At 46.3% G+C, this 24,433-nt stretch overlaps 1 protein-coding gene across 1 annotated transcript in view; it reads right to left on the bottom strand.

Moving 5' to 3' along the window:
* Window positions 1-24,433, bottom strand: part of CRTC3 (CREB regulated transcription coactivator 3) — a 91,684-nt gene that overhangs the window by 26,041 nt on the left and 41,210 nt on the right. Inside the window, exons 3-6 of the mRNA XM_014447845.2 lie at window positions 13,845-13,964; window positions 4,715-4,776; window positions 2,643-2,705; window positions 157-257 (exon numbers count right to left, since the gene is read on the bottom strand). Coding sequence (XP_014303331.1) covers window positions 157-257; window positions 2,643-2,705; window positions 4,715-4,776; window positions 13,845-13,964 — 346 coding nt within the window. The remainder of the gene's footprint in view (window positions 1-156; window positions 258-2,642; window positions 2,706-4,714; window positions 4,777-13,844; window positions 13,965-24,433) is intronic.

Here is a 24,433-nt window from a genome sequence, read left to right as displayed (position 1 = left end):
AAGCAGGTGACCTGTAAGCGCCACTCATCCACGGAGCACACACACCTTCCCCGTGGCTCCTTCTCGGGAGGCCACGGGCGGGGAGGGCACGCGCCAGGCAAGATGCCACAGGACGGGCAGAAGCAGAGCCGCGGCGGGCAGGGCCGTGTGTCTTACCCATGTATGCGGCCGGCCAGGCCGACTGGCCCCCTCCTCCATAGGGGTCCTGGGGCTTGGTGCTTAGAGCACTCGTGTGAAGAGCAGAGTCAGAATTGGTCCTGAGGGGGGAGGAGAGAGTCTGGCTGAAAATCCGTTTTTCCTTCGTGACAAGGCAATAGTCTTTGCTGAACATTACCAACGGGAGAGAAGTCAGGATGATTATTTACGATGATCCATGCAATGAGGGGTCTGGACCTACCTGAAGTCCCTTACACCAATAACAGCCGCTGAAGGTCACCCACACCCCACATGACTGTCACCTGTGCTCGCAGAGCTTTATACCTTGAAGCTGCTGGCACAGCTTAATGATCTACTTCAACAAGGTCTGGGGTGCATGTCTCCCTCCAGGACCTGCCCATCCTTCCTCCACTAAGGAACTCCTGTCTGAAGGCTCACCTATGGCAGCGGTTCTCAGACCCTTTCAGGGACAGTGCAAGTCGAGGGACTTGCAGTTCATACTAAAATGATCTTTGCACAGTGGAGGGTGACAGAAGCCGCGTGACATGTGAAGTCACCGCAGACTGAACGCATCAGCAGAGAACCCAGCTACTGTCAGAGATTCGTCAAAGGGATAACAATGCCACTCTTCTCAATACACTTTTTTGTTTTGGAAAATGTCATTTTGCTTCTTAAAGAAATATTTATGTTAACATGCGTGGGTTTATTATTTTTATTTTGCTATTTTCAAATTCATGACTAAGTAACATTTAAAAATCTCTCATTTTAATTTCTAGTGTCAACAGACAAATCCCAATAGATACACCGACACAAACAGACACTCCGTGGCTTCTAAGGTGGGAAAGGACAAAAAACTCAGGAACCGCTGACCTAGGCAGTGATGGCGAACCTCTGACACCCGTGTCAGAGGTGACACGTGAACTCATTTTTTTGGTTGATTTTTCTTTGTTAAATGGCATTTAAATATATAAAATAAATATCAAAAATATAAGTCTTTGTTTTACTATGGTTGCAAATATCAAAAAATTTCTCTATGTGACACGGCACCAGAGTTAAGTTAGGGTTTTTCAAAATGCTGACACGCCAAGCTCAAAAGGTTCGCCATCACTGAGCGTATTTCTGGAATTCCGCAGACAGCTCCAACTTCTACACAGCCTCGATGCTAAGAGATGATTGTTGTCTCCTGCAGGGCCACGCTGTCTGCCATAAAACTTGTGGACCTCAAATCAGCCTAAAATGCTTCTCTGTGGCCTGTTCCAGGTGATGGCCTCTGTGGCCTCACTGCACGTGGCCGTGTGTCCAGACCAGGGAGAGGCAGTTCAGAGCTTGCGTGTTGCAACAGGAAGAGCATGGACTCTGGGGCCAGAGGGCCCTGGGTTCAGATCCGGCTCCTTTAGAGTCACAGAGACTCAACAGAGAATATCAGATGCAGAGACAACGGGAAATTTTGTGTTTGTCTCTTTTGAAGATCTAATTGGCTTTATTAAGTGATTCATGAACTAGGCAGCATACCCTCTCGCAGCTAGAGGGGGCCCCCTGGGAAAATTTGAATACAGGCTGGTATTAGATGATATTAATGAGTTATTGTTCATTTGTTAAGTGAAATAATGAAACTGCGGTTACGTTTTGTTTGGTTTAAAAGGTTCTTACCAGCCTTATACTGTTAGATATATTTATAGTAAAAGATTATATCTAGCCAGCTGTGAGATGGGGGTGGAAGTTACAGAAGAAATGGCAGAATGCTAAGGTCTGAAGCTGAAAGATGAGCATGAGGGACTTTTTATAACTCTTTTCCCTTTTGTGTATGTTTAAAGGTTTGCACTATAAAAAGTTTTGGGTTTTTTTAAATCCCAGTTTCATCACATATTAGCTAAGTGGCCTTGGACAAGTCATTAATCTCTTAGAACAGAAAAAACAAAACACACAAAACCTCATTCTTATAGGACGTTATCAGGATTGACTAAAGACTTACACAGAACAGTGACCACGGGAGCCTGGCCCAAAGGGTCCTAACAATAGCTGACGCTTACTGAATACATACTCCTCCTCCCGTGTATTATCTTACTTAATCTTCATAACCATCCCTTAATGTAGGTACTATTATCTCCCTTTTCCAAATGAGAAAATTGAGCACAGAGTTAAATAACTTGTTCAAGGTCACACAGGAAGAGGCAAACCCTGTAGTCCAAGCATGTCAAACTCGCAGCCCGCGGGCCGCATGCCTTGTTTGTTTGGTCTGTGTTAGCCGTTGAGTTTGACATGCTTGCTGTAGTCTCACCCCAGACCTCATGTTCTTAAACTGTATTAGTCTGTCCTCAGTGGACATTCAATAAATGGTGAGGGGGTTGAGGTTTGTGTTTTTAACACTTCATATAAACAGGAGTATGAACAGACTGGCTGGCTACTAGGCACTATATAAAGAGCATCAGGGCAATCAAATGGATTGGTTTCTTCCCGTTATTTCTACGAGGAAGCGATGCATGTACCTGTTAAGTGCAGCTGTCAGCCTGAACTCAGGATGCTTTTCTTCCTTCCAAGGACGCTGCTGCCTTTAAAAACCAGAATAAGATAAAAAGAAAAGGAGTTCAATCCACAAGAAGCAAAGCAGAGACTCAGACCCGGGCCTGAGAACCGACCTTTCCACTCGCCTAGCTGTGCAACCTGAGGCAGTCCCTGCAAAATGCCCGTGCTGCTCATCACGATGAAAATGAGGTCAGACTGAATGATCTCTCTGGCTCCTAGGATTTCTGATTTCTATGATCAAACTGCCCCCAACCCGTGAGAATGGGATTAGCTAGCTGGGCATAGAGTTTAAAAAGGTGTGGGGCAAACAAACACCTTTGAAAACCTTTTTTTAAAGATATATTTTTATTGCTTTAACAGAGGAAGGGAGAGGGAGAGAAAGATAGAAACATCAATGATGAGAGAGAATCATTGATTGGAGCCTCCTTCACACCTCCTACTAGGGATTCGAGCCCACAACCCGGGCATGTGCCCTGACCAGGAATCGAACCGTGATCTCCTGGTTCATAGGCTGGTGCTCACTGAGCCACGCTGGCCAGGCATGAATACCTTTTGAAATAGTTCAAATCTATGATCAATTCCTCTCTAGGGGACATGAGATCTTCCTCCAGCTGTGTAAAAACTCACCCCTCGTCACATACCCCGTGTGTGTGTAGGGGGTGCTGTGCAAGCCTGCATGCAAAAACTGTGCATTCCATACAGACGGCCATAGAGAGAAATAAAACTGTTACAGTTACTCAGTTTATGAAAATATTCATCTTCTCCTAGTGCTTGGAAAGCATAAGACATTATTTCCTTGGATGTACATTTTAAAATATCAGTTTGGAGTTTATCGTTTCATGATTTTAAAATATTGTTTTTGGGCCTAAGATTCTTGAGGGCAGCTGAAAACCCACCTGGGTGGGGTCAGCTGTTGCCCACCTTCATACAGACCTTTCCCAGGTCCGGCCTACATGATCCATACAGTAAGTGCTGGTTAGTATGTGCCAGAGAATGGACGGAGAGACCTCAGCCCAGAGAACTAAATGTTTTCAGCATGTATATTTCAAATGCCTCTTGAATCTGACATGATCTGAAAATGATACCATACATACAGTGGATGTAGCAGGGGTTTTTTGTGTTTTTTAAAATATATTTTTATTGATTTCAGAGAAGAAGGAAGAGAGAGAAATAGAAACATCAATGATGAGAATTATTGAACAGCTGCCTCCTGCACTCCCCAAACTGGGGAATGTAGCAGTTTTTCCAGTTAATTTCATGTTCTGTTACTCTCTATACTAAAGAGTACTCTTTCTTCTTTTTTGGTATATATCCTCTGCATACCAAAATATTGCAAGAGCCCTAAATCAAATCCATTGTGCAAATTCCCACTCGGAAGCTTGCTGAAGCTGATGTTCCCTATGTAGCTTCCTAAGCACCCTGAGGACAGACATTTACTTGTCCATTTCTCAAACCTTCTATCTATATATATAAAAGGCTAATATGCAAGTGTCCCCTCAGGAGTTCAACCGGGAGTTCTATTGCTCACTATGACATGTGCTGACCACCAGGCGGCGGCACAGAACATGGTGGGTGACCAGTGGCAGTGGCGGGATGCTGAGGGAGCGAGGAAAGGAGGAGGCGGGGAGGTGGGAGGGGGGCAGCGAGGGAAGGGGGAGGCAGGGAGGCGGGGAGGGGGAAACCTGATCGGCCCTGATTGCCAGCCAGGCCTAGGGACCCTACCTGTGCACAAATTTCGTGCACCAGGCCTCTAGTATAAGAATAATAAGTCAGAGTATTCTATTGGCAAATGTATTCCAAATGTGTTTCTATTTTGTTTTAAAAGTGAAGATCTATCTGTATTTAAATAACTTGTCATTTCAGACTTTCATATCAGCCTATGATTATACATGAAAATACTTAAGTTTTATAAGAGCAAACAAGATTCTGTTTTATATTAGAAATTTCTAGAACAGCACTCAAGGTAGATAAAATAAAACGAAAGTTTCCAAAATGAACACATGCCCATCTTATCTTTAACATAGGGTTTGCTTACCTTGGCCAACTCTCATCCAGGGGCTGCGAGGAGTAATTGGCTCCAAAAGTGCTCCCATCAAAGTAGGATTTTTAATTAAGGAAAAATAAACTTAATGAAAAGGTGGAGCAGAAACAAGGGAGTGATGGAGAGTTACACCTCGGAGGTTCGGGCTCTTATCTCCCCCTCTCCACCCACCAGCTCTTCCTCGGGGTTCTCTTATCACTTCCCCTGGAGCGTCCACACCTAACCAGGGCCATCTTCGTGTGATTCACGTGGGTGTTTCTTGTTTTTTATGTCTGCAGGAGCTTCTGTTTTTAAGAACTCCCTCTAACCCCACCCAAACCTGGTAGGACTGTCGTTCAGGGCAGGCCTCCCTGCCCCGCGGGAGGGACCCAGGCCGGGTCTTCCCAGCCAGGTGCCTGACGCTCCTGGAAACAGTGAATGGTTCAGGGATGAACTTGTGACACAAACAGGACCAAAGAGTGCTTCGAGGGGAAGAAAAAGGGGTCCCCCCATTGAGGGGTGAAAGCCTGTCTACGTATGTCATCAGCACAGCGGTGGCACTTCAGAGAGACAGTCTCAATGCTGCTGCATGAACCCCTGGGTCTAGCCTTTGGGTGACATAAGCCGATATATTTCCTTTTTCCAGTCACGAAGAGTCCTGTTACTAATAACCATTAGCCTGTGGAGAGATGCAAACTTCCTTATGTGGTCAGGGACTCCGCTCCACAGATTCTGTTCTTCCGCGGGCCTCCCACGCCTGGAGCATGCACCAGGCGTGTGGAGAAACCAGCACGCCCCTGCACCAGGCACCCAGAGTGCAGTCGAGAAATTTTGGTGAATTTAGTAACTACACCCAAAGAATAGTCTTCTAAAACATGCTTAATCGTATCACTCTCCTGCTAAAAAACCCTCAATGATTCTCTATAAGAGAAGCCATCATGCCCGGACGGTGTGGCTCAGTGGTTGAGTGTCAACCTATGAACCAGGAGAACATGGTTCGATTCCCAGTCAGGGCACATGCCCGGGTTGTAGGCTTCATCCCTAGTGGGAGGCGTGCAGGAGGCAGCCAATCCATGATTCTCTCTCATCATTGATGTTTCTATCTCTCTCTCCCTCTCCCTTCCTCTCTGAAATCAATAAAAAAATATATTTTTTTTTTAAAAAAAAAGAGCCATCATGCTGGACTCCAGAGGAAATGGGACCCTTGGTGGAGAAGGGAGTGACACCCAGGTGAGGCTGGGCGCCCAGGTGAAGTGTGGGCACTGAGCTAATGAACTCCTAACGATTTGGTGTGAAATGTTCCTCTTGCCAGGAGAAGCGTTAGGATCACAAGTTCTACTTCCTGTGTATTAGCTTTGTCTTGTCTAGTTATCTCATTGCTTCATCTGAATTGAGTCAATAAAAGCAAACAGGTTTTCCAAGAGAGACATTTCTTCAACATTAACCATTAGGCTTAATGATACGAAGGATAAATTAGAAGAGACCACAGGAGACAGAAGAGGAAACGGTGGTAAAGAAATAAGAAGGCCCGCCCGAGCCAGTTTGGCTCAGTGGCTAGAGCGTCGGTCCTCAGACTGAAGGGTCCTGGGTTCAATTCCTGTCGGATGCATGTGCCTTGGTTGCAGGCTCGATCCCCACTCCATGCAGGAGGCAACCAATCAATGTGTGTGTGTGTGTGTGTCTCTCTCTCTCCTTCCTTCCTTCTACTCTAAGAATCAATAGAAAAGTATTCCCAGGTGAGGATTAAAGTCGGAGAAAGATAAGTATCACATGATCTCACTGATATGTGGAATATAATGAACAGAAACTGATGAACTAAAATAGATCCAGAGACATAGAAGCATTGAACAGACCATCCAACCTCAGGGAGAAGTGGGGGTGGGGGTGGGGGCGCGATAGGGAGAAAGTGTGGAGGAAGGGGAGAGATCAACCAAAGGACTTGTATGCATGCATATAAGCAAACCCATGGACACAGTCGGGGGGAGGGGAGGTGAGGGCATGTGAGGGAGGGGAGAGGAACAAGTGGGGAGAGGTCAATGGGGGAAAAAGGATTCATATGTAATACTTTAAACAATAAAGAATTATAAAAAAGGAAAAAAATAAAAATTTAAAAAAAAAGTGAAAAGAAAGTAATAATTGAAAAAAAGAAAAGAAATGAGAAGGCCCTCAGAGACGGAGCCGATCAGCATTTTAGCCGGCAGAACCATTAGGCAGCAGCTTCTGAATCTATAACCTGAGCTTATCTTTCTCTTTCCTTTAGAATCTGGTGACTATTTTCATGAAGCAGAAGCTCACCACCTCTCAGCACCCTGCCACCCCTGAAGTCACTGAGTCCACTTATCCAGTCCTGGAAATACGAATTAGACCGCAGCGGTGTGACAGTAACACCATGATCAACCCCGGGTTATTCCAACGTGGTGGTCTAGTCAGCATCTTAGCCTTTCTGATGCTCATGTGATGGTCTATCGTGCTTAATGGAGGGCACCATCCACCTGGGTGCTCCAGTTGGGAACCTCGGGGGCCCCCCCGAATCCGTTCTCTCTCCCCCGTCTCTGCCGTCCTGTAGGGGAAAGTCCCTCTATGTTCCAGCCTCAAGCCATCCACAGGGGACTCCTACTCCTTCCCCCTGGGGGCGTGTTAGAGGGAAAGTTCTTACTCACTCTTCCCCAAAGGAAGGGGAGTAGCTCTTCTGTTGATAAGAGAAGACATCTGTTGGCGTTGGCACGTGGGTGGGGCCCCGAGCCACAGACGCTCCAAACAAGCCCCACCCTGCCTCTCAGCGGGCCTGCCCGTGGCTGGTGCACAGAGCAGCGTTCTCCTTTTGGCTTCCTGTTTCCATGTGGCGAGTGCACCTGGGGCGGCTCAGGAAGTGCCCTCGGAGGCAGCGGGTGCCGTTTTCTCTCCTACCCTCTGACACGCTGTTCTACCAGGGGCGAGTCTGGGGCGGGCCTGGGACCTCCCATGCAGCTGGGGGGGTGGGAACTTGCAGTCTGCTTCATCCAAGCGCCCCCTCCCCCGCCCCACTCCACCACGGTGAGGTCCAGGGGCAGGTTTAATATACAAAACTGGTCACAACCAGGGTCCTTCCTAATTTCTCCACCCACGTGCTCACCATCACTCTACTTCCTCCTGTCCTTTTCCCTCCAACGCTGACTTGCAGGACACATCTGAGAGTCAGATGTGGCATCTTTTTGAGTCTTTGCCTACACGAGACCATCGTCCTGTTTCTCTTAGCGTGCGAGTGGCAAATAGGTGGCGTGTAGAATTTGGAAATCTGAATACTTTTGCCCTTAAAACTCTAAAAACCAGCATTTCCTCGTCCTTTGAGATGAAAATTTCTAGTGAGTGTGAGGAAAAAATTGGGTTTTGTGATCAAATAAATTTTGGAAACCCTGGGTTAAAGATAAGAATTAAAAAAAAAGTTTTAATTGATTTGAGAGAGAGGAAGGGATTGGGATAGAGATAGAAACATTGATGAGAAAGAACCATCAATCGCTACCAGCCTGCAACCCACGTATATGCTGTGACCGGGAATCAAACCGGTGACCTCCTGGTTCATGGGCTGACACTCAACCATTGAGCCACACCAGCTGGGCAAAGAGGTTTCTTAACTGGCGGGTTTCTAGAGCCCTCCTAACTGAGGAAGAGCACAGTGTTTCTCAAATGTAACAGACCACGCACTTCAAAGAAACAGTGTTCTATAAACCAACATCCTAAAATGTTCATCTCATTCTATGAAAAGAACCAAAGCAAGGCCCACCCCACAGAGGAGAGCCAGGTGTGAAGGCATCTCTTCCCGGCTGTTCACACTAGTTAAGATGCAGGACATTCTCAAACCTCCTCGGGAATATAAATCAGAAATGTTCTAAACATTTCTGATGTTCTCTTTCTAAAAACACATTTATTTATTTATTTATTGCTAATCATCACCGAAGTATATTTTTCCATTGTTTTCAGGGAGAGTAGAAGAGAGGGAAAGACAGAGAGAAACATTAATGTGAGAGAAACACATCAATTGGCTGCCTCCTGCACGCACCCCGACCAGGGCCCGGGCCGGGGAGGAGCCTGCAACCCAGATACGTGCCCTTGTCAGGAATCAAACCCGGGACCTTTTGGTCTACAGGCTGATGCTCTGTCCACTGAGCCGAACCAGCTAGGGCAAACACATCCTTTTAGAGGAAGGCAGTTTCTATAAGTCATCGTGTTTCCCTTCTTTTTCAGTGTATTACCCACAGGTCTGAGATTCTATTATATCTGCCGTAAATGTATGTTAATAGTTCAGAAATTCAACAAGGTGGCATCTGGGATATGCATTCGCTGCCGTGAGGACTGAGGAGTGAGGGGCTGCCAGAGATGAGCAGCTGCTAGGAGGGAGGAGAGCTCCTGGTTCCGAGTTCTGACAACAGGTCTCGCCAGGGACCAGGCAGTGCCTCTCTCCTGCCATGAGTGTGGCCCCGGCCGGAAGCCTGCTGGGCAGTGCCCTGGTCTTTGCTTGTAGTGCCCACCCATGCCAACAGCCGGGCTCACGCACCAGCCTCCTCTGCGGGGACGGCCGCCCACCGCAGGAGGGATCTCCCTGGGCCAGAGCTCTGCTGGTGTGGCTGCCCATGCTGGGAGGAAGCTGGGATATTTGTTAAACAATGCTCGTTTCAGTTAAGATCACCCTATCAGAGCACTGAACTGCTGTCTGGGCCAGTCTGCCTGTTCTAGAATAGCACCCAGCCAAGAAACAGCTGTGACAAGAGAATTCTGAATACAATTTTTCTTTTTGTCCTAACAAGGATTCAAACCAGTGTTAATACTTTCAAATGATAAAACTTCACTAAGGAGGTAATAGACAAGTGTCAAAGGCAACCATTTTAAGCAAATACTTTTTTTTGTTAATTCTCACCAAGGATATTTTTCCCATTGTTTTTTAGAGTGAGTGGAAAGGGGGAAGGACAGGAGTGGAAGGGGGGGGAGAGAAACATTGATGTGAGACATCGATTGGTTGCCTCCCACATGTGGGATCAAACCTGCAACCCAGGTACGTGCCCTTGACTGGGAACCAAACCCAAGACCCTTCGGTGTGCAGACTGACACTCTACCACTGGGCAACACCGGCCAGGGCAGCAAATTCTTTCACAACCAAATGATTGTAGCCCAGGGGTGGGCAAACTTTTTGACTCGAGGGCCACAATGGGTTCTTAAACTGGACCAGAGGGCCGGAACAAAAGCATGGATGGAGTGTTTGTGTGAACTAATATAAATTCAAAGTAAACATCATTACATAAAAGGTTACGGTCTTTTTTTTTTTAGTTTTATTCATTTCAAACGGGCCGGATCCGGCCCGAGGGCCGTAGTTTGCCCACGGCTGTTGTAGCCCATGAAAGGAAAGGTGGAACCACAGCCCTCTCCTTCCTGGTTCTCCTGAATGGATTAATATCTTCCGCATAAGATCATTTCACTTTTGTATTTAACTGGAGCTCATAGTCCCACAATTCCTCAAAAGAGACTCACTGTTCATTAATGGGCAGGCCCATGTTTAAAGAACATTTTTTGGCCCTAGATGGTGTGGCTCAGTGGACAGAGCATCAGCCTGCGAATTGAAGGGTCCCGGGTTCGATTCTGGTCAAGGGCACATGCCCAGGTTGCAGGCTCAATCCCCAGTAGGGGGCGTGCAGGAGGCAGCCGATGAATGATTCTCTCTCATTGATGTTTCAATCTCTCTCTCCCTCTCCCTTCCTCTCTGAAATCAATACAAATATACATATATTTTTAAAAGAACACTCTTTGACTCAACTGTCCAGTCCCAGGACCCCGGGTAGGTGCTTAAGAAGAGAATCTAGAGACATTGCATGATCTGTTTGCTGAACAACTTTCACTTATCTGTGTATGAACTGGGTTTCTGCTTTTCCTTCCCCCAGGAATTCATCTGCTCTCACAGTGACACACATATAGGGCCAAGTCATATCCTGTGCTATTTCCCCTGAAAAGAGACAAAGTCTCCTGAACACACAGAGTAGCCCCCGCTCTGTGTGTTCCGGGACTCTGCACAAGCTATCCCTCTCCGGGAACATTCCCTTCCAGCTCTTTTCCTCTCTCTGTCACTTACGACCATTTGAAATTATTTCCTTAGCCAGGTAACTGCCATAAGCGTCTATGACGCAAGCGGCAGACCTTTTTAAATGAAATTCAAAATATCGCGGCAGTGAACTGGTTAATCCTTTGTTTGCCTGTTTGCTGTCTGTCATCTCCCACAGGACAGTACACCCAAGAAGGCAGGGGCACGTCTGTCTATTCACCACTGAGTCCCGTGCTTAGAACAGTGCCTTGCACAGAGAAGCAGCTCTGTAACTACCTGTCGGACACATGAACACATTATCCTCTTACTTCTTTTTTATCCTTCAAGCCTGAGACTTTCCTCCAGGATGCCTTCTCCATCCCCCCAACACTGGTTCAGGCTGCCCCTACGAGTTCGCACAGCCCCTGAGCTGCCTCACTCTAGCTCACCGCACTGTGCTGTGACATGTCCTTGCCTAGCCGCCTCTCGCACTGAACTATCAGCAATTTGAGGGTAGGGACCATATTATTTTTTATTTTTATTTATTTTTTAATCCTCACCTGAGGATATTTTTCCATTGATTTTTAGAGAGAGTGGAAGAGAGAGGGAAAGACAGAGAGAGAAACATCAATGTGAGAGAAACACATCAAGTGGTTGCCTCCCACATGCCCCCAACTGGGGCCCCGGCCAGGGAGGAGCCTGTAACTGAGGTACGTGCTCTTGACCAGAATCGAACCCAGGACCCTTCGGTCTGTAGGCCGGACGCTCTATCCACTGAGCCAAACTGGTTAGGGGGGACCATAGTATTTTTTACATAATATCAGCAATGTCTACAATCCTCTCTGTGGCTTTTCTTCAACCCCCTCCTCTTCTAAGTTATTCCTTTGGTTATAAGAGCTGTGAGCATGTGTATATATTTAGACCTTTGGTTATAAGAGCTGTGAGCATGTGTATATATTTAGACTATACTTGCTGCAAAAAGGATCTGAGATAACTACACACCTGCACACACACTCAGGATATTTAGAAAGAGCACCGACATAGAAAGAGGAAATCGAGAAATCAGAAAAAGATATATTGTTAAATCAAGCGAAGAAACACTCAAAGGCTTTTGCTTGAAAATTCCAAGTGATCTGGACAATGGTTTGACGTACTGCTCCACCCACACCTGTGTGAATTAGCTGAAGAACTGCCTCAATTCTCCTTTCCTTCCTGCATTCTATGTAAAACTTATTACACATTCCAGAAAGGGATTCTCAACATCAGCTGTCATCTTCACTTCCCTAATAATGGCCACATATCATACAAAACTAGGAGTCAGGCCCGAGCCAGTTTAGCTCAGTGGATAGAGCACCGGCCTGTGGACCAAAGGGTCCCAGGTTCGATTCTGGTCAAGGGCACGTGCCTTGGTTGTGGGCTCCTCCCCGGCCCAGGCCCTGGTCGGGGCGCATGCAGGTGGCAACCAATCGATATGTTCCTCTGGCATCGATATTTCTGTCTTTCCCTCTCTCTTCCACTCTCTCTCTAAAAATCAATGGAAAAATATCCTCGGGTGAGGATTAAAAAATAAATAAATAAAATAACGCCTTTAAAAAATAACAAAAAAACAAAAGTAGGAGTCAGAGTATCTCAGTGGACCCAATGCCATGCATGTCCCTGGGGGCAGGAGAGAGGGAGCAATAACTGTTCCCTAGGGAACATCCTTTGCTCTGAATAGATGGAAACCTGCCAGGAGCCTGAGGGCAAGGAAAGCAGCCTGTGCACCTGCAACTCCCCTACAGGGCCTGCCCTGCGTCTGGTCCTGGTCATGAGCGAGTGGATGCGTGTGGTACAGGGAGGGGCCCAGGCTGGGAGTCAGCCTGACCTGGGCTGAATCCGGGCCCCTCCAACCTCAGCAGTGGAATCTTAGGGCAGTACCTCTGGCATCCAGTTTCCTGAGTGGAAAATGGGGGTTAAAAAAACAAACGACTCAGTAAGTCTTGAGGACTAAGTGACATATAAACTGCCCAGTACAGTGCCTGGCATGGGTAGGTGCTCAGTAAACATGAGTGCCCTTCCCCCCACTTCCTGGTTTTTAGGCTTCTGGAGCCAATTCTACCATCACTGCCAGGAATTCGGCTCTGCAGTCAGACTGACCCCGCCTCTGCGCCTTCCTCTACCTCCGTGTGAGGAGTGAAGGGAGAGCAGGGCCCCCCTGACATGCTCATTCTATGTCCTGGCCACAAAGTCCAGCTCGGCTCTGTGCCCCCAGAGCCCTCCGCCCAATGCTGGCCGCCCATCGGCACGCCAGCTCCAGCCCCTGATAAGGACCGGTCAAATAAAACTGTCAGGTGAGATTACAACCTCTTTAGTCCTCCTTAACAGCCTAGGACAGTGGTCGGCAAACTGCGGCTCGCGAGCCCCATGCGGCTCATGCGGCTCTTTGGCCCCTTGAGTGTGGCTCTTCCACAAAATACCGACTTCTGCGCATGGGCCACGAAGTTTCAATCGCACTGTACATGCGCGCCCACACGTGGTATTTTGTGGAAGAGCCACACTCTAGGGGCCAAAGAGCCACATGTGGCTCGCGAGCCGCAGTTTGCCGAGCACTGGCCTAGGGGTGTGCATCACCGTATAGGAATTTTCCTAAATACCGGCTATCTATTTCAGTTGTTCTTTACTGAATTTGAAAGTCCATAAATAGAAAAGCCTATGCAATTTTGTCTGTAAATTCTAACAGCAGGTCAACATAAATAAAACTAAATCACATATCTGTGTATCTGTTTCAGCGAGATAACTGAATCAGATTCTCTCAAAGCCGGTTCAAAGTCAGGTTTAACTCTGACATTACTCATTTCTCAAGAAAATGCAGAGAAAGCCTTGCAATGGGGCTGCATTACATGCTGCTTATGTCCAGTTACTCCATGAAACGGAACCTTACTGATGCTGTGGCAAACACCTACAACAATCTTCCCAGGTTCCAAGTTACTTACTTTCATTGCCTCCATTCATCAGATAAAACGAAGATTTTGAGGCCAAAGAGGAATTGCAGGGAAGGTAAATCCTGAAAACCTCCCAAACATTTCAAAATGTATACGCTCCTTAGACAGTGAGAAAGGATATTTGCCGCCCAGGCTTGTCTCCAGGCCGTCGGTGGAGGGGGTGGAAGCGGGTCCTCGACGGCCTCTCCACCAGCCCGTGGTGGCGGGTGCCCCGCACGGTATCGGCCTGATGAAAGGACGGCTGCAAAGAGAAGGGGAGAAGGTTGGCTTGTGACCATGAAACTGCCGCTCACTCCCAGGAACAACAACGAGTAACAAAACAAAGGGAAAGAGTGCTTTTATAATTTTACTCTATGACTTTACCTGAGTCAAGGCAAAGAAAATAACGTAGCACACGAAGCTGTTTCTATATAGCTGCAGAATAAGTAAAAGTAGTCTTGTCCGGACAGCGTGGCTCAATAGTTGAGCGTTGACCTATGAACCAGAAGGTCACGGTTCGGTTCCCGGTCAGGGCACATACCCGGGTTGCGGGCTTGATCCCCAGTGTGGGGCATGCAGGAGGCAGCCGATCAATGATAGTCCCTCATCATTGATGTTTCTATCTCTCTAACCCTTTCCCTTCCTCTCTGTAATCAATAAAAACATATTTTAAAAAATAGTCTTTAGTGTATGAAGATAGAGCTGAAAAAATATGTTAATACTAGAGGCCTGGTGCACGAATTTGTGCACAGGTGGGGTCCCTTGGCCTGGCCAGCGAGCGGGGCGATTGGGGCTGATCGGAGCATATCGGGACCGGCTGGCTGGGTGATGGACCGCGGGAGATTGGCTGTGGGAGTGCACTGACCACCAGGGGAAGCTCCTGTGTTGAATGTCTGCCCCCTAGCGGTCAGTGCATCATCATACCAACCAGTCAACTGGTCGCAATGGTCACTTTGGCTTTTATATATATAGATACGTTGTCGCAGTTAGGAGGTGGAGAATCAGGGGGCTATGGGTTCATACATCAAATCCCAGAAGCTAGGAAGTACACCTGAAATGTGACAAATGTGAAATTTAAGACAGAAATAAGCTGGATACCTGCAGTATCCAGTGCCCAGAAATACAGATACAGTCACAGAAATAAAATGGGCCCTGCTGGAGCGGCTCAGTGGGCTGAGCGTCGTCCTGTGCACCTAAAGGTCGCTGGTTCGATTCCTGCTCAGGGCACATTGCTGGGTTGCAGGTTTAATTACCGGTCGGGACGGAAGGCAACCAATCGATGTTTCTCTCTCATATCGATATGTGTGTGTGTGTGTGTGTGTGTGTGTGTACCTTCCTCTCTCTAAGCATGTCCTTAGAGAGAAAATAAATTAATAAATAAATAAATAAATAAAATGGAACAGCTACAGACTGGGGACTATTTATTCTGCACAGTGACTTTATAATTTTGATTGAATTGACAATATTAAAAATTCAGACTTAGGAGCTTCTAGGGGAAAATCAGAACATCTTGGCCACACGGATCCCACGCGGCAATAACGGGCTGGAACAAAGTACAGTGGGGCCTTGACTTACGAGTGTGATACGAGCCGGCTCTCGGCCGATTTTTTTGCTTTGAGTTGTGAGCTAAAATTCGGGTTACGAGCCAGCTTCAGATACCCCACCGCTAGTTGGCGCAGCGAACGTCACAGTGAACGCCACAACATCAGCCCAGCATTCAATTTATTGTAATGGTGAAAATTGATTTGACATACGAGTAATTTGAGTTACGAGCTCAGTCACGGAACGAATTAAACTCGTAAGTCAAGGCCCCACTGTAGCTGCTCTCTGTAAGCAGGAAGCCCGCTCTTGTGCTTTACTGACTCGTGTTAGATATTTGAGTTTGTAGCTTCGGGTAAGAAGAGAAAAAAGAATACTATCTAAATACAAGTGGAAAATTTGCAACTCATGATTCCCAAAAGGCATGAATGAAAGGATAAACACATTCAAGATAAACCCATGGTCATTAGATCCAAAATACTTTGTTAAGGGTGCCTGGGGCATATTCTTAACATTTTTGAGAATGGCAGCATAAAGGACATTTTTGGTTGTCAGAATAAACCCCAGGCTGGACCATTACAGCTCACATAATGAGGTGATGTGTATACACACTGCATACACAGAGATGAATGTTTATGAAATATGTAAAAATAAGACTTTTAAATTGAATATGTAAAATAGCTCACTTACTATGAAAGGAGTCCTATGAGGCCAACATTCTGTGTCCCCAAAAAATGTACACACAATGTCTGTAGATTCTATTACCTTTTGAAAATGAAATGTATTTTCATAAACAGTCTTGATAATCATTCAAAATGTGTATACATTTTGGGGGGACACCCTGTGGTGGTTTTTTAATCTTCACCTAAGATCATGCCTCCTCCACGTACCCCACCTGGGGAGTGAACCTGCAGCCTGAGTATGTGCCCTGACTGGAATCGAAACCTCGACATTTTGGTGTACACGATGCTGCTCCAACTAACTGAGCCACACCGGCCAGGCCTGGAATATGTTTTTATAGGGAACTTCCTTTAGATGAGAATTGATGGCTCATTTTTCTTGATTAAACATATGGATTTTCTCATATTGGATTTGGGAATTTCTCCTGACTGGGCTGATAAAATGTCTGGGCTCATTTAGTTTGTTTCCATCTGTTTTACAATCTAAATCTATTAACTCCTAAAATAAAGAGGTCTTACTGAGGAACAACTTCTGGGCCTGGAAGAAAAATACTCATTCTGACAGGTTAGCTGGATGTGAGTGACGCCGAGAAACACCTTTGTTGACCAAGAGGATGCATCGCCCCACAACACACTTCATATCAGAACCTGTTTACAAAATAGACGTGATTCTAAGAGACAGATGACTGTTCCAGGATAAAAGAAAAATGGAAGATTCTCAGGTAAGAAAATCATATAGGCCCTGGCCAGGTAGCTCAGTTGTTTAGAGCATCGTCCCGATACGCCACGGTTGTGGGTTCGATCCCTCGCCAGGGCACATACAACAATCAACCAATGAATGCATAAATAAGGGAAACAACAAATCGATATTTCTCTCCCTTCTCTCTCTCTCTAAAAATCAATACATTTTTAAAAGTTTTTTAAAAATCCGACTGGCGTGGCTCAGTGGTTGAGTGTTGACCTATGAACCAGGAGGTGATGGTTCGATTCCCAGTCAAGAGCACATGTCTGGGTTGCGGGCTCGATCCCCAGCAGGGGGCGTGCAGGAGGCAACCGGTCAATGATTCTCTCTCATCATTGAGGTTTCTATCTCTCGCTCCCTCTCCTTTCCTCTCTGCAATCAATAAAAAAATAAAAACCATATATTCACTATAGTAATGTTAAATGTACTTGAAAACAGCATTTCCACCTAGGAGTCTTTGAGCACAACTATGGCTACAAAGGAGTTAGAGCAGTTGTCCAGTCAGGGAAGCTGGGGGCTGAAGGCGGTTTCAGAGGGAAGGAGCCCATCAAGCACTATGGTGTTTGGGACCCCAAAAAGCTAGTGACAAACAGACACATGATTCTCCATTTCCACTGACCTCTAACTTGTCTTGCTTGCTAGAGCTAAAATTCTGTTATTGGAAAGTACATTTCTTAAGTCAAGTTAAAAGAGAGAGAGAGAGAGAGAGAGAGAGAGAGAAAAAACCCTGAAGACCAAGTTCAAGGTGGGACAAAAGTAGGTTTACAGTTATGAGAACATGAAGCAGAGCTTATTCTTGTATTCCTATTTATGAATGATTGTATTATTTTCCGTATGAACAACTATAAACCTACTTTTGCCCTACCCTGTACTCCATTTTTTTCTGTTCCTTTTCAAATTTTATCCATAGTTTTTGTTGTTGTTTTTTACTGTAATATATATTTTTATATATTGATTTCAGGGAGGAAGGGAGAGGGAGAGACAGAAACATCAATGATGAGAGAGAATCATTGATTGGCTGCCTCCTGCACGCCCCACACTGGGGATCGCGCCCGCAACCTGGGCATGTGCCCTGATTGGGAATCAAACCATGACCTCCTGGTTCATAGTTCATAGCTCGACGCTCAACCACTGAGCCATGCTGATTGGGCTTTTTTATCCATAGTTTTTTGTTGTTGTTGTTGTTGTTTTAAATATATTTTATTGATTTTTTACAGAGAGGAAGGGAGAGGGATAGAGAGTTAGAAACATCGACGAGAGAGAAACATCGATTCAGCTGCCTCCTGCACCCTCCCCACTGGGGATGTGCCCGCAACCAAGGTACATGCCCTTGACTGGAATCGAACCTGGGACCCTTCAGTCCGCAGGCCGACGCTCTATCCACAGAGCCAAACCGGTTAGGGCTATCCAGAGTTTTTTATCTATAGTTTTTACATGGTTGTTCCCACAGAGAACATATATTTTTGCGATCTCTTTTTGTACTTAACGTCATTTTACAAATAATACTCCATATGTTACATAACCCTTACAGCTATTAAGTCAGCATTTCATTTCCCATGCTTCTGAGGCCCACATTCTGTGTTGCAGTTCAAAGAACATGTGATTTGGAACCAAAGCAACAGTTCCAGTCCAGGGTCCTCCATTTACTGAGAAGTTACTTCATCTTCCTTATCTATAAAGTGGAAATGATGCTGCTGATAATTTCCTTGCAGGCTTGCTGAGAACACTAAAGTATGTACTGCAAACGCTGCCTTATCCCAGGGATCCTGGATATTAATGGACCGATTTGTACCCTCCAACATCCATGGGTTGAAGCTCTAAGCTGCAATGTATTTGGATATGAGGCCTTTAAGGAGGTATTTGAGGTCTGAGTGAGGTCCTAAGGATGCATTCTAATCCAATGGGACTAGTGTCCTTATTAAGAGAAAGTGACACCAGCCCTGGCCGGTTTGGCTCAGTGGATAGAGCGTTGGCCTGTGGACCAAAGGGTCCCAGGTTCGATTCCGGTCAAGGGCAAGTACCTTGGTTGTAGGCTCCTCCCCAGCCAAACCCTGGTCAGGATGCCTGTGGGAGGCAACTAATTGATGTGTTTCCCTCACATCATGTTTCTGTCTTTCCCTCTCTCTTCCACTCTCTCAAAAAGATCAACAGAAAAATATCCTCGGGTGAGGATTAACAAACAAAACAAAACAAATAAGGAAGTGACACCAGAGGGAAGGCCATGTAAGGACACAGCAAGGTGGCTATTTACAAGTCGGGAAGAGTCCTCACCAGAAACCAACTCCAACGACACTTTGGTTTTTGGACTTCTAGCTTCCAGAACTATGAGAAAATAAAGGGAAGTCCCCCAGCCATGGGACTGTTAGGGGAGCCTGAGCTGACCAATACACTGGGCATTAGAAGGATAGAGGTCCAGGTGGTTGATACTGGAAGCACTTTGTTAGAGGTGAGGCCGCCCTAGACTCCTTTTGTGGACAGCAAAGGTAGCATCAACGCTAGGGGCCTCCCCAAAAGTTTCCCCCAAGGGTCGGACACCTCAGTTAGACATCCACCTGCTGCCCACCCCAGGCACCTGTGAAAGCTGCAGCCTGGGAAGAAAGGCTGAAAAGAACGCTGGCAGGGCCTGTGACTTTCTTTAGCCAATAGCTCATGAGCAAACGCGATGTACATCTTGTCAAACAAAATTCTCATACTCGCCCTTCTGCCATGAGAACGCCGTCTCAAGCAGGGGGTGCGCCTTCAGCCTTGGGTGTCATTCTCAATTCCTGTCTATATCTGAGTCCACGTCTGCTTCCCTCTCTCCGGTAACATTCAGGTGGCATAGGAGATGGCTGGAAACGGAACAGCTCAGGAAGGTGCTAGACAGAGTGAGCTAATGCTTGGGCCTGAGGTCTCACGCATACTCTTTTGCTCTGCAGGCTCTCCTGCGGGCCCGTGATGGTGGTTTAGTTCTGAATTTTATTTTTATTTTATTTTATTTTTAAATATATTTTATTGATTTTTTACAGAGAGGAAGGGAGAGAGATAGAGAGTTAGAAACATCGACGAGAGAGAAACATCGACCAGCTGCCTCCTGCACATCTCCCACTGGGGATGTGCCTGCAACCCAGGTACATGCCCTCGACCGGAATCGAACCTGGGACCCTTCAGTCCGCAGGCCAACGCTCTATCCACCGAGCCAAACCGGTTTCGGCTAGTTCTGAATTTTACTCCTTAGATCTCAGTAAGTGCATGAAAGACCAGCCCCTAGTGCTGAATACACTTCTCCTGGGGGAGGTGTAGGAAGGCAGGCAGGCGCCTGGGCTCACAGGGCATTTGACTTGTATGCAGGCTCTAGTTCCTGGGGGGCATCAGAGGCCGTCTCTTTCAAAAAGGGTCAGTCGGCCTCACAAAGAGACAACTGTGCCTCACGAGGGAACCCAGCTGGAGATCATTCCAGCCACAGCCAGTACCTCCTTTGGTTTTCATGATGACGGGAGGGAGTCCTGAGACCTGCCCACAACAAAGAAGAGGCCATGAACTCACTGCCTTGAGGTTAAAAGGACCGTTTAATGCTACCTTATGAATTGAGTAGAATGAATGGATTTCATAGCTTGGGGAGAGACTATTATACCGCCATAAAAATAAGGCACCTTAAAGATAAAGTCAAAATACTTTACAAAACCAGGGTCAGGCCTCCGGAGCCTTGCCAGCCCTCCCTGCCTGCGGGTCCCCACCCTCTTCCTTTGCCCTCTGCGGTGTCAGACCTGGGCAGGAGTTGGTGCTTATTGACACAGGCCAGAGGGCGAGGTCTTCGGTTCACAAAACTCCCGTAAGGCTCCTAACTTCTGGGAACAGGGCAAGGTTTTCCTCCCCACAGCCTGCAAGGGCTACACTATCTTGGGGCTCGTCTTCGTCCAGTCTTGCAGGGGAATTGAAGCCTCAGAGCCAATGAATCACCTGGGTGGGTGGTTGTTTTGTTTTTAATTTATTAATTTGAGAGAGAGAGGGAGAGAAGGAGAGAGAGAGGGGGGGGTGAAGGGAGAGAGAGAAACACCGATTCGTTGTTCCACTTATCGATGCATTCATTGGTTGATTCTTGTATGTGTCCTGATGGGGGATCGAACCTGCAACATTGGCCTATCGTTATGACGCTCTAACCAACTGAGCTGCTAGGCAGGGGCCAGTGGTTTGTTGTTTGTTTTGTTTTGAAGCTTGGAGACTATGCCTTTTTTGACCAACTGAACTGGGGTGCAGTCTTCTCCGAAGGGCCAAATGAGCCCTGCTGGAAGGATGAAGGGGCTGTAAAGAGCAGAGCAGACCAGAGGAGATGCAGGCACCCAATCTTCCAACTTGAGACCTAACCTGTCACCATGTCCCTTGTGTTGCCCAGTCCTAGCCCTTACTTTAAATTGAAAGGTAAAAGGGAAGTAAAGTTAGTAAGACAAACTAAGCTAAAATATTACTTTAAAAAACGATAGATAAAATGTTTTGTGTTTTTTTAAGGCAGAAAAGATCCCTACACACACACACACACACACACACACACACACACACAATCAACCCAATCAAAATGGTCTCAGAGGTCCAGGTTAACTCATTTGTCAAAATAAGAAAAAAACAACAAACTATAAAAAACATGCTCAGAATACAGGGTCTAGGGCAGCCGTGGGCAAACTACGGCCCGAGGGCCGGATCCGGCCCGTTTGAAATGAATAAAACTAAAAAAAAAAAAAGACCGTACCCTTTTATGTAATGATGTTTACTTTGAATTTATATTAGTTCACACAAACACTCCATCCATGCTTTTGTTCCGGCCCTCTGGTCCAGTTTAAGAACCCATTGTGGCCCTCGAGTCAAAAAGTTTGCCCACCCCTGGTCTAGGGTTTATGCTGGGGCTCCTGTTCAGTAAAAGGCAGATGAGAAAGTCCCTGTCCCAGGCAGGGCTTGAAAATGCTTCTCCCCAGGAGAGGTCAGTATGACATCCTACAGGCCCACGGGCTGCAGCGGGGGACCTGTCACCACGCCCACGCCCAGCACTGTCTCTCTCAGCACCTGCAGCGTCTGGGACAGCAGGTTCCAATACACGTTTGGTAAATTATTATGTTTCTAAATCATTGGGCTGCAAACAGTGCATGTGCCCCCCAGGGGGTACACAGGATGTGAAGAGGGCAAGATGACATGGGAAGCTGTTTCCACTTAATTTCCTGTTTTGTTTTTTTTTTTGGTGTTTTTTTTAAATATATTTTATTGATTTTTTACAGAGAGGAAGGGAGAGGGTTAGAGAGTTAGAAACATCGATGAGAGAGAAACATCAATCAGCTGCCTCCTGCACACCCCCTACTGGGGATGTGCCCACAACCAAGGTACATGTCCTTGACCAGAATCGAACCTGGGACCCTTCACTCGCAGGTGGACGCTCTAGCCATTGAGCTAAACCAGTTAGGACTAGTTTCCTGTTTTTTGTGTATACCATGTAATAGTAGAGTGGCACGTGTATGTAATTTATAAACAAACATACCCAGATTGGGTATACAAAACTCTTGAATGCATGATCAAAAAGTTTAAATGAGCCCTAACCGGTTTGGCTCAGTGGATAGAGCGTCGGCCTGCGGACTGAAAGGTCCCAGGTTCAATTCCAGTCAAGGGCATGTATCTTGGTTGCGGGCACATCCCCAGTAGGTGGTGTGCAGGAGGCAGCTGATTGATGTTTCTCTCTCTCATCAATGTTTCTAACTCTCTATCCCTCTCCCTTCCTCTCTGCAAAAAAAATCAATAAAATATTGATTTAAAAAAAGCTTAAATGAAAAAATATTGGTAATTACTGAAATTGGTGGATAGCTAAACTTTTTCATAATAAAATGAAGAATTTCAACTTCAAATCCTCAGGGATGGGTGTGGGCATGGCAGGGGTTAATGTAGACACCAAGCCTTTAAAAACCTATTACTGTTGCCCTGGCAGGTTGGTTAGAAGGCTGTCTGGATAGGCCAAGGTTGCAGGTTCAATCCCTGGTCACATACAAGAATCAGCCAATGAATGCATGAGTGGAACAATGAGTCAATGGTTCCCTTTCTCTCTCTAAATCAATTAAAAAAAAAAAAAAGCCTATTACTGGCTTTCCAGAAAGTGCCACACAAGCCCCAAAAGACGTAGAAGTTTTAATTGCCCATCCCCCACCCCCACCTTCCTGCCTGGTGCGCTGTGTTCCTGTGGAGAGAAAGGCCTTCCGTTGAGGTTGAGTGCAGTTCCCCTTTTAACTCTACTAATAAATCATGACTAGAGAAGCTAGCTGAGGGTAAATGAGGTCTGTCCATTTCTTTCCTCCAGAACAGCAGTTCTCAACCTGTGGGTCGAGACCCCTTTGGAGGTCGAAGGACCCTTTCACAGGGGTCGCCTAAGACCATCGGAAAACATATATAATCACATATTGTTTTTGTGATTAATCACTATGCTTTAATTCTGTTCCATTTGTAACAATGAAAATACATCCTGCATATCAGATATTTACATTACGATTCATAACAGCAGCAAAATTACAGTTATGAAGTAGCAAGGAAAATAATTTTATGGTTGGGGGTCACCCCAACATGAGGAACTGTATGAAAGGGTCGCGGCATTAGGAAGGTTGAGAACCACTGCTCCAGAAGGAGCTGGTTTGCTTCTCATGGTGATGACCGATAAAGGAAAGAGACTGTAAAGGGAAAAGGTGTTTTGTGTGCTAAGACTTTAGCAGTGACAGGCAGAAGTCGCCTGGCCTAGAGGCAGGTTAAACAGGAAAGCAACTGTCCAACAGAGTAAGGCCAAAGGTGTCCTCAGAGGTCAGAACGGTCAAGTACGTGGTTTAGGTCAAGTAGGAAAGGAGCCGAAGTGCCTGACCCCTAGTTTCAGCCCATCACCTGCCTCTTCCTCCGCAGGAAATGGACTTAAGACAGAGTCACTTGTTGGCACTGGCCACCCTTCCCCCTCCTTCCAGTCTTGCTGCAATCTGAGTCATACCAGACCCACCACTGCGACTGAACTTGGTAAGATCCTTCGTAAGATCCTCGCTGGGTTTACAAGAGATCTGTGAGTTGGATTTTAAAAAAAGGGGGGTGGGGGGGAATAGATGGAACAAAATTTTAAAATGTTGAAATTTATTGGGGGGATGGGTGAAGGTGGCCAAGAGGTACAAACTTTCCGTTTAGCCCTCGCTGGTTTGGCTCAGGGGATAGAGCATCGGCCTGCAGACTGAAGAGTTCCGGGTTCAATTCCAGTCAAGAGCACATGCTCACGTTGCAGGCTCAATCCCCAGCAGGGGCGTGAAGGAGGCAGCCGATCAATGATTCTCTCCCATCATTGATGTTTCTATCTCTCTCTCCCTCTCTGAAATCAATAAAAATATATTTTAAAAAAAACACACAAAATACTTCCCGTTTTAAGATAAGTAAGTTCTAGGGATGGAGACTAATGTTAACAATACTGTATTATATATTTGAAAGTGGCTAAAAGAGAAGATCCTAAAAGTTCTCATTCCAAGAAACAACATTTGTAACTACTAGTATGTGAGGTGACGGATATTAACTAGACTTACTATGGTTATCATTTTGCAATACAATTGACACATGAAGAACACAGGTTTGAATGCACGGGTCCACGTATACACACATTTAAAAAAATAAATACCTGTACTGTTTTTGATCCACAGTTGGGAGTCTGTGGGTGCAGAGGGCTGATTGCATGCATCGATCTACGCTGTTTTATATAGGGGACTTGAGCATCCTTGGACTTGGGTATCCAAGAGGGGCTCTTGA

This window comes from Myotis lucifugus, unplaced genomic scaffold (genome assembly GCF_000147115.1).
Source record: "Myotis lucifugus unplaced genomic scaffold, Myoluc2.0 scaffold_722, whole genome shotgun sequence".
Taxonomy (NCBI): domain Eukaryota; kingdom Metazoa; phylum Chordata; class Mammalia; order Chiroptera; family Vespertilionidae; genus Myotis; species Myotis lucifugus.
The sequence above is the reverse complement of the archived record's forward strand: the minus strand, read 5'-3'. Positions and strand labels throughout refer to the sequence as shown.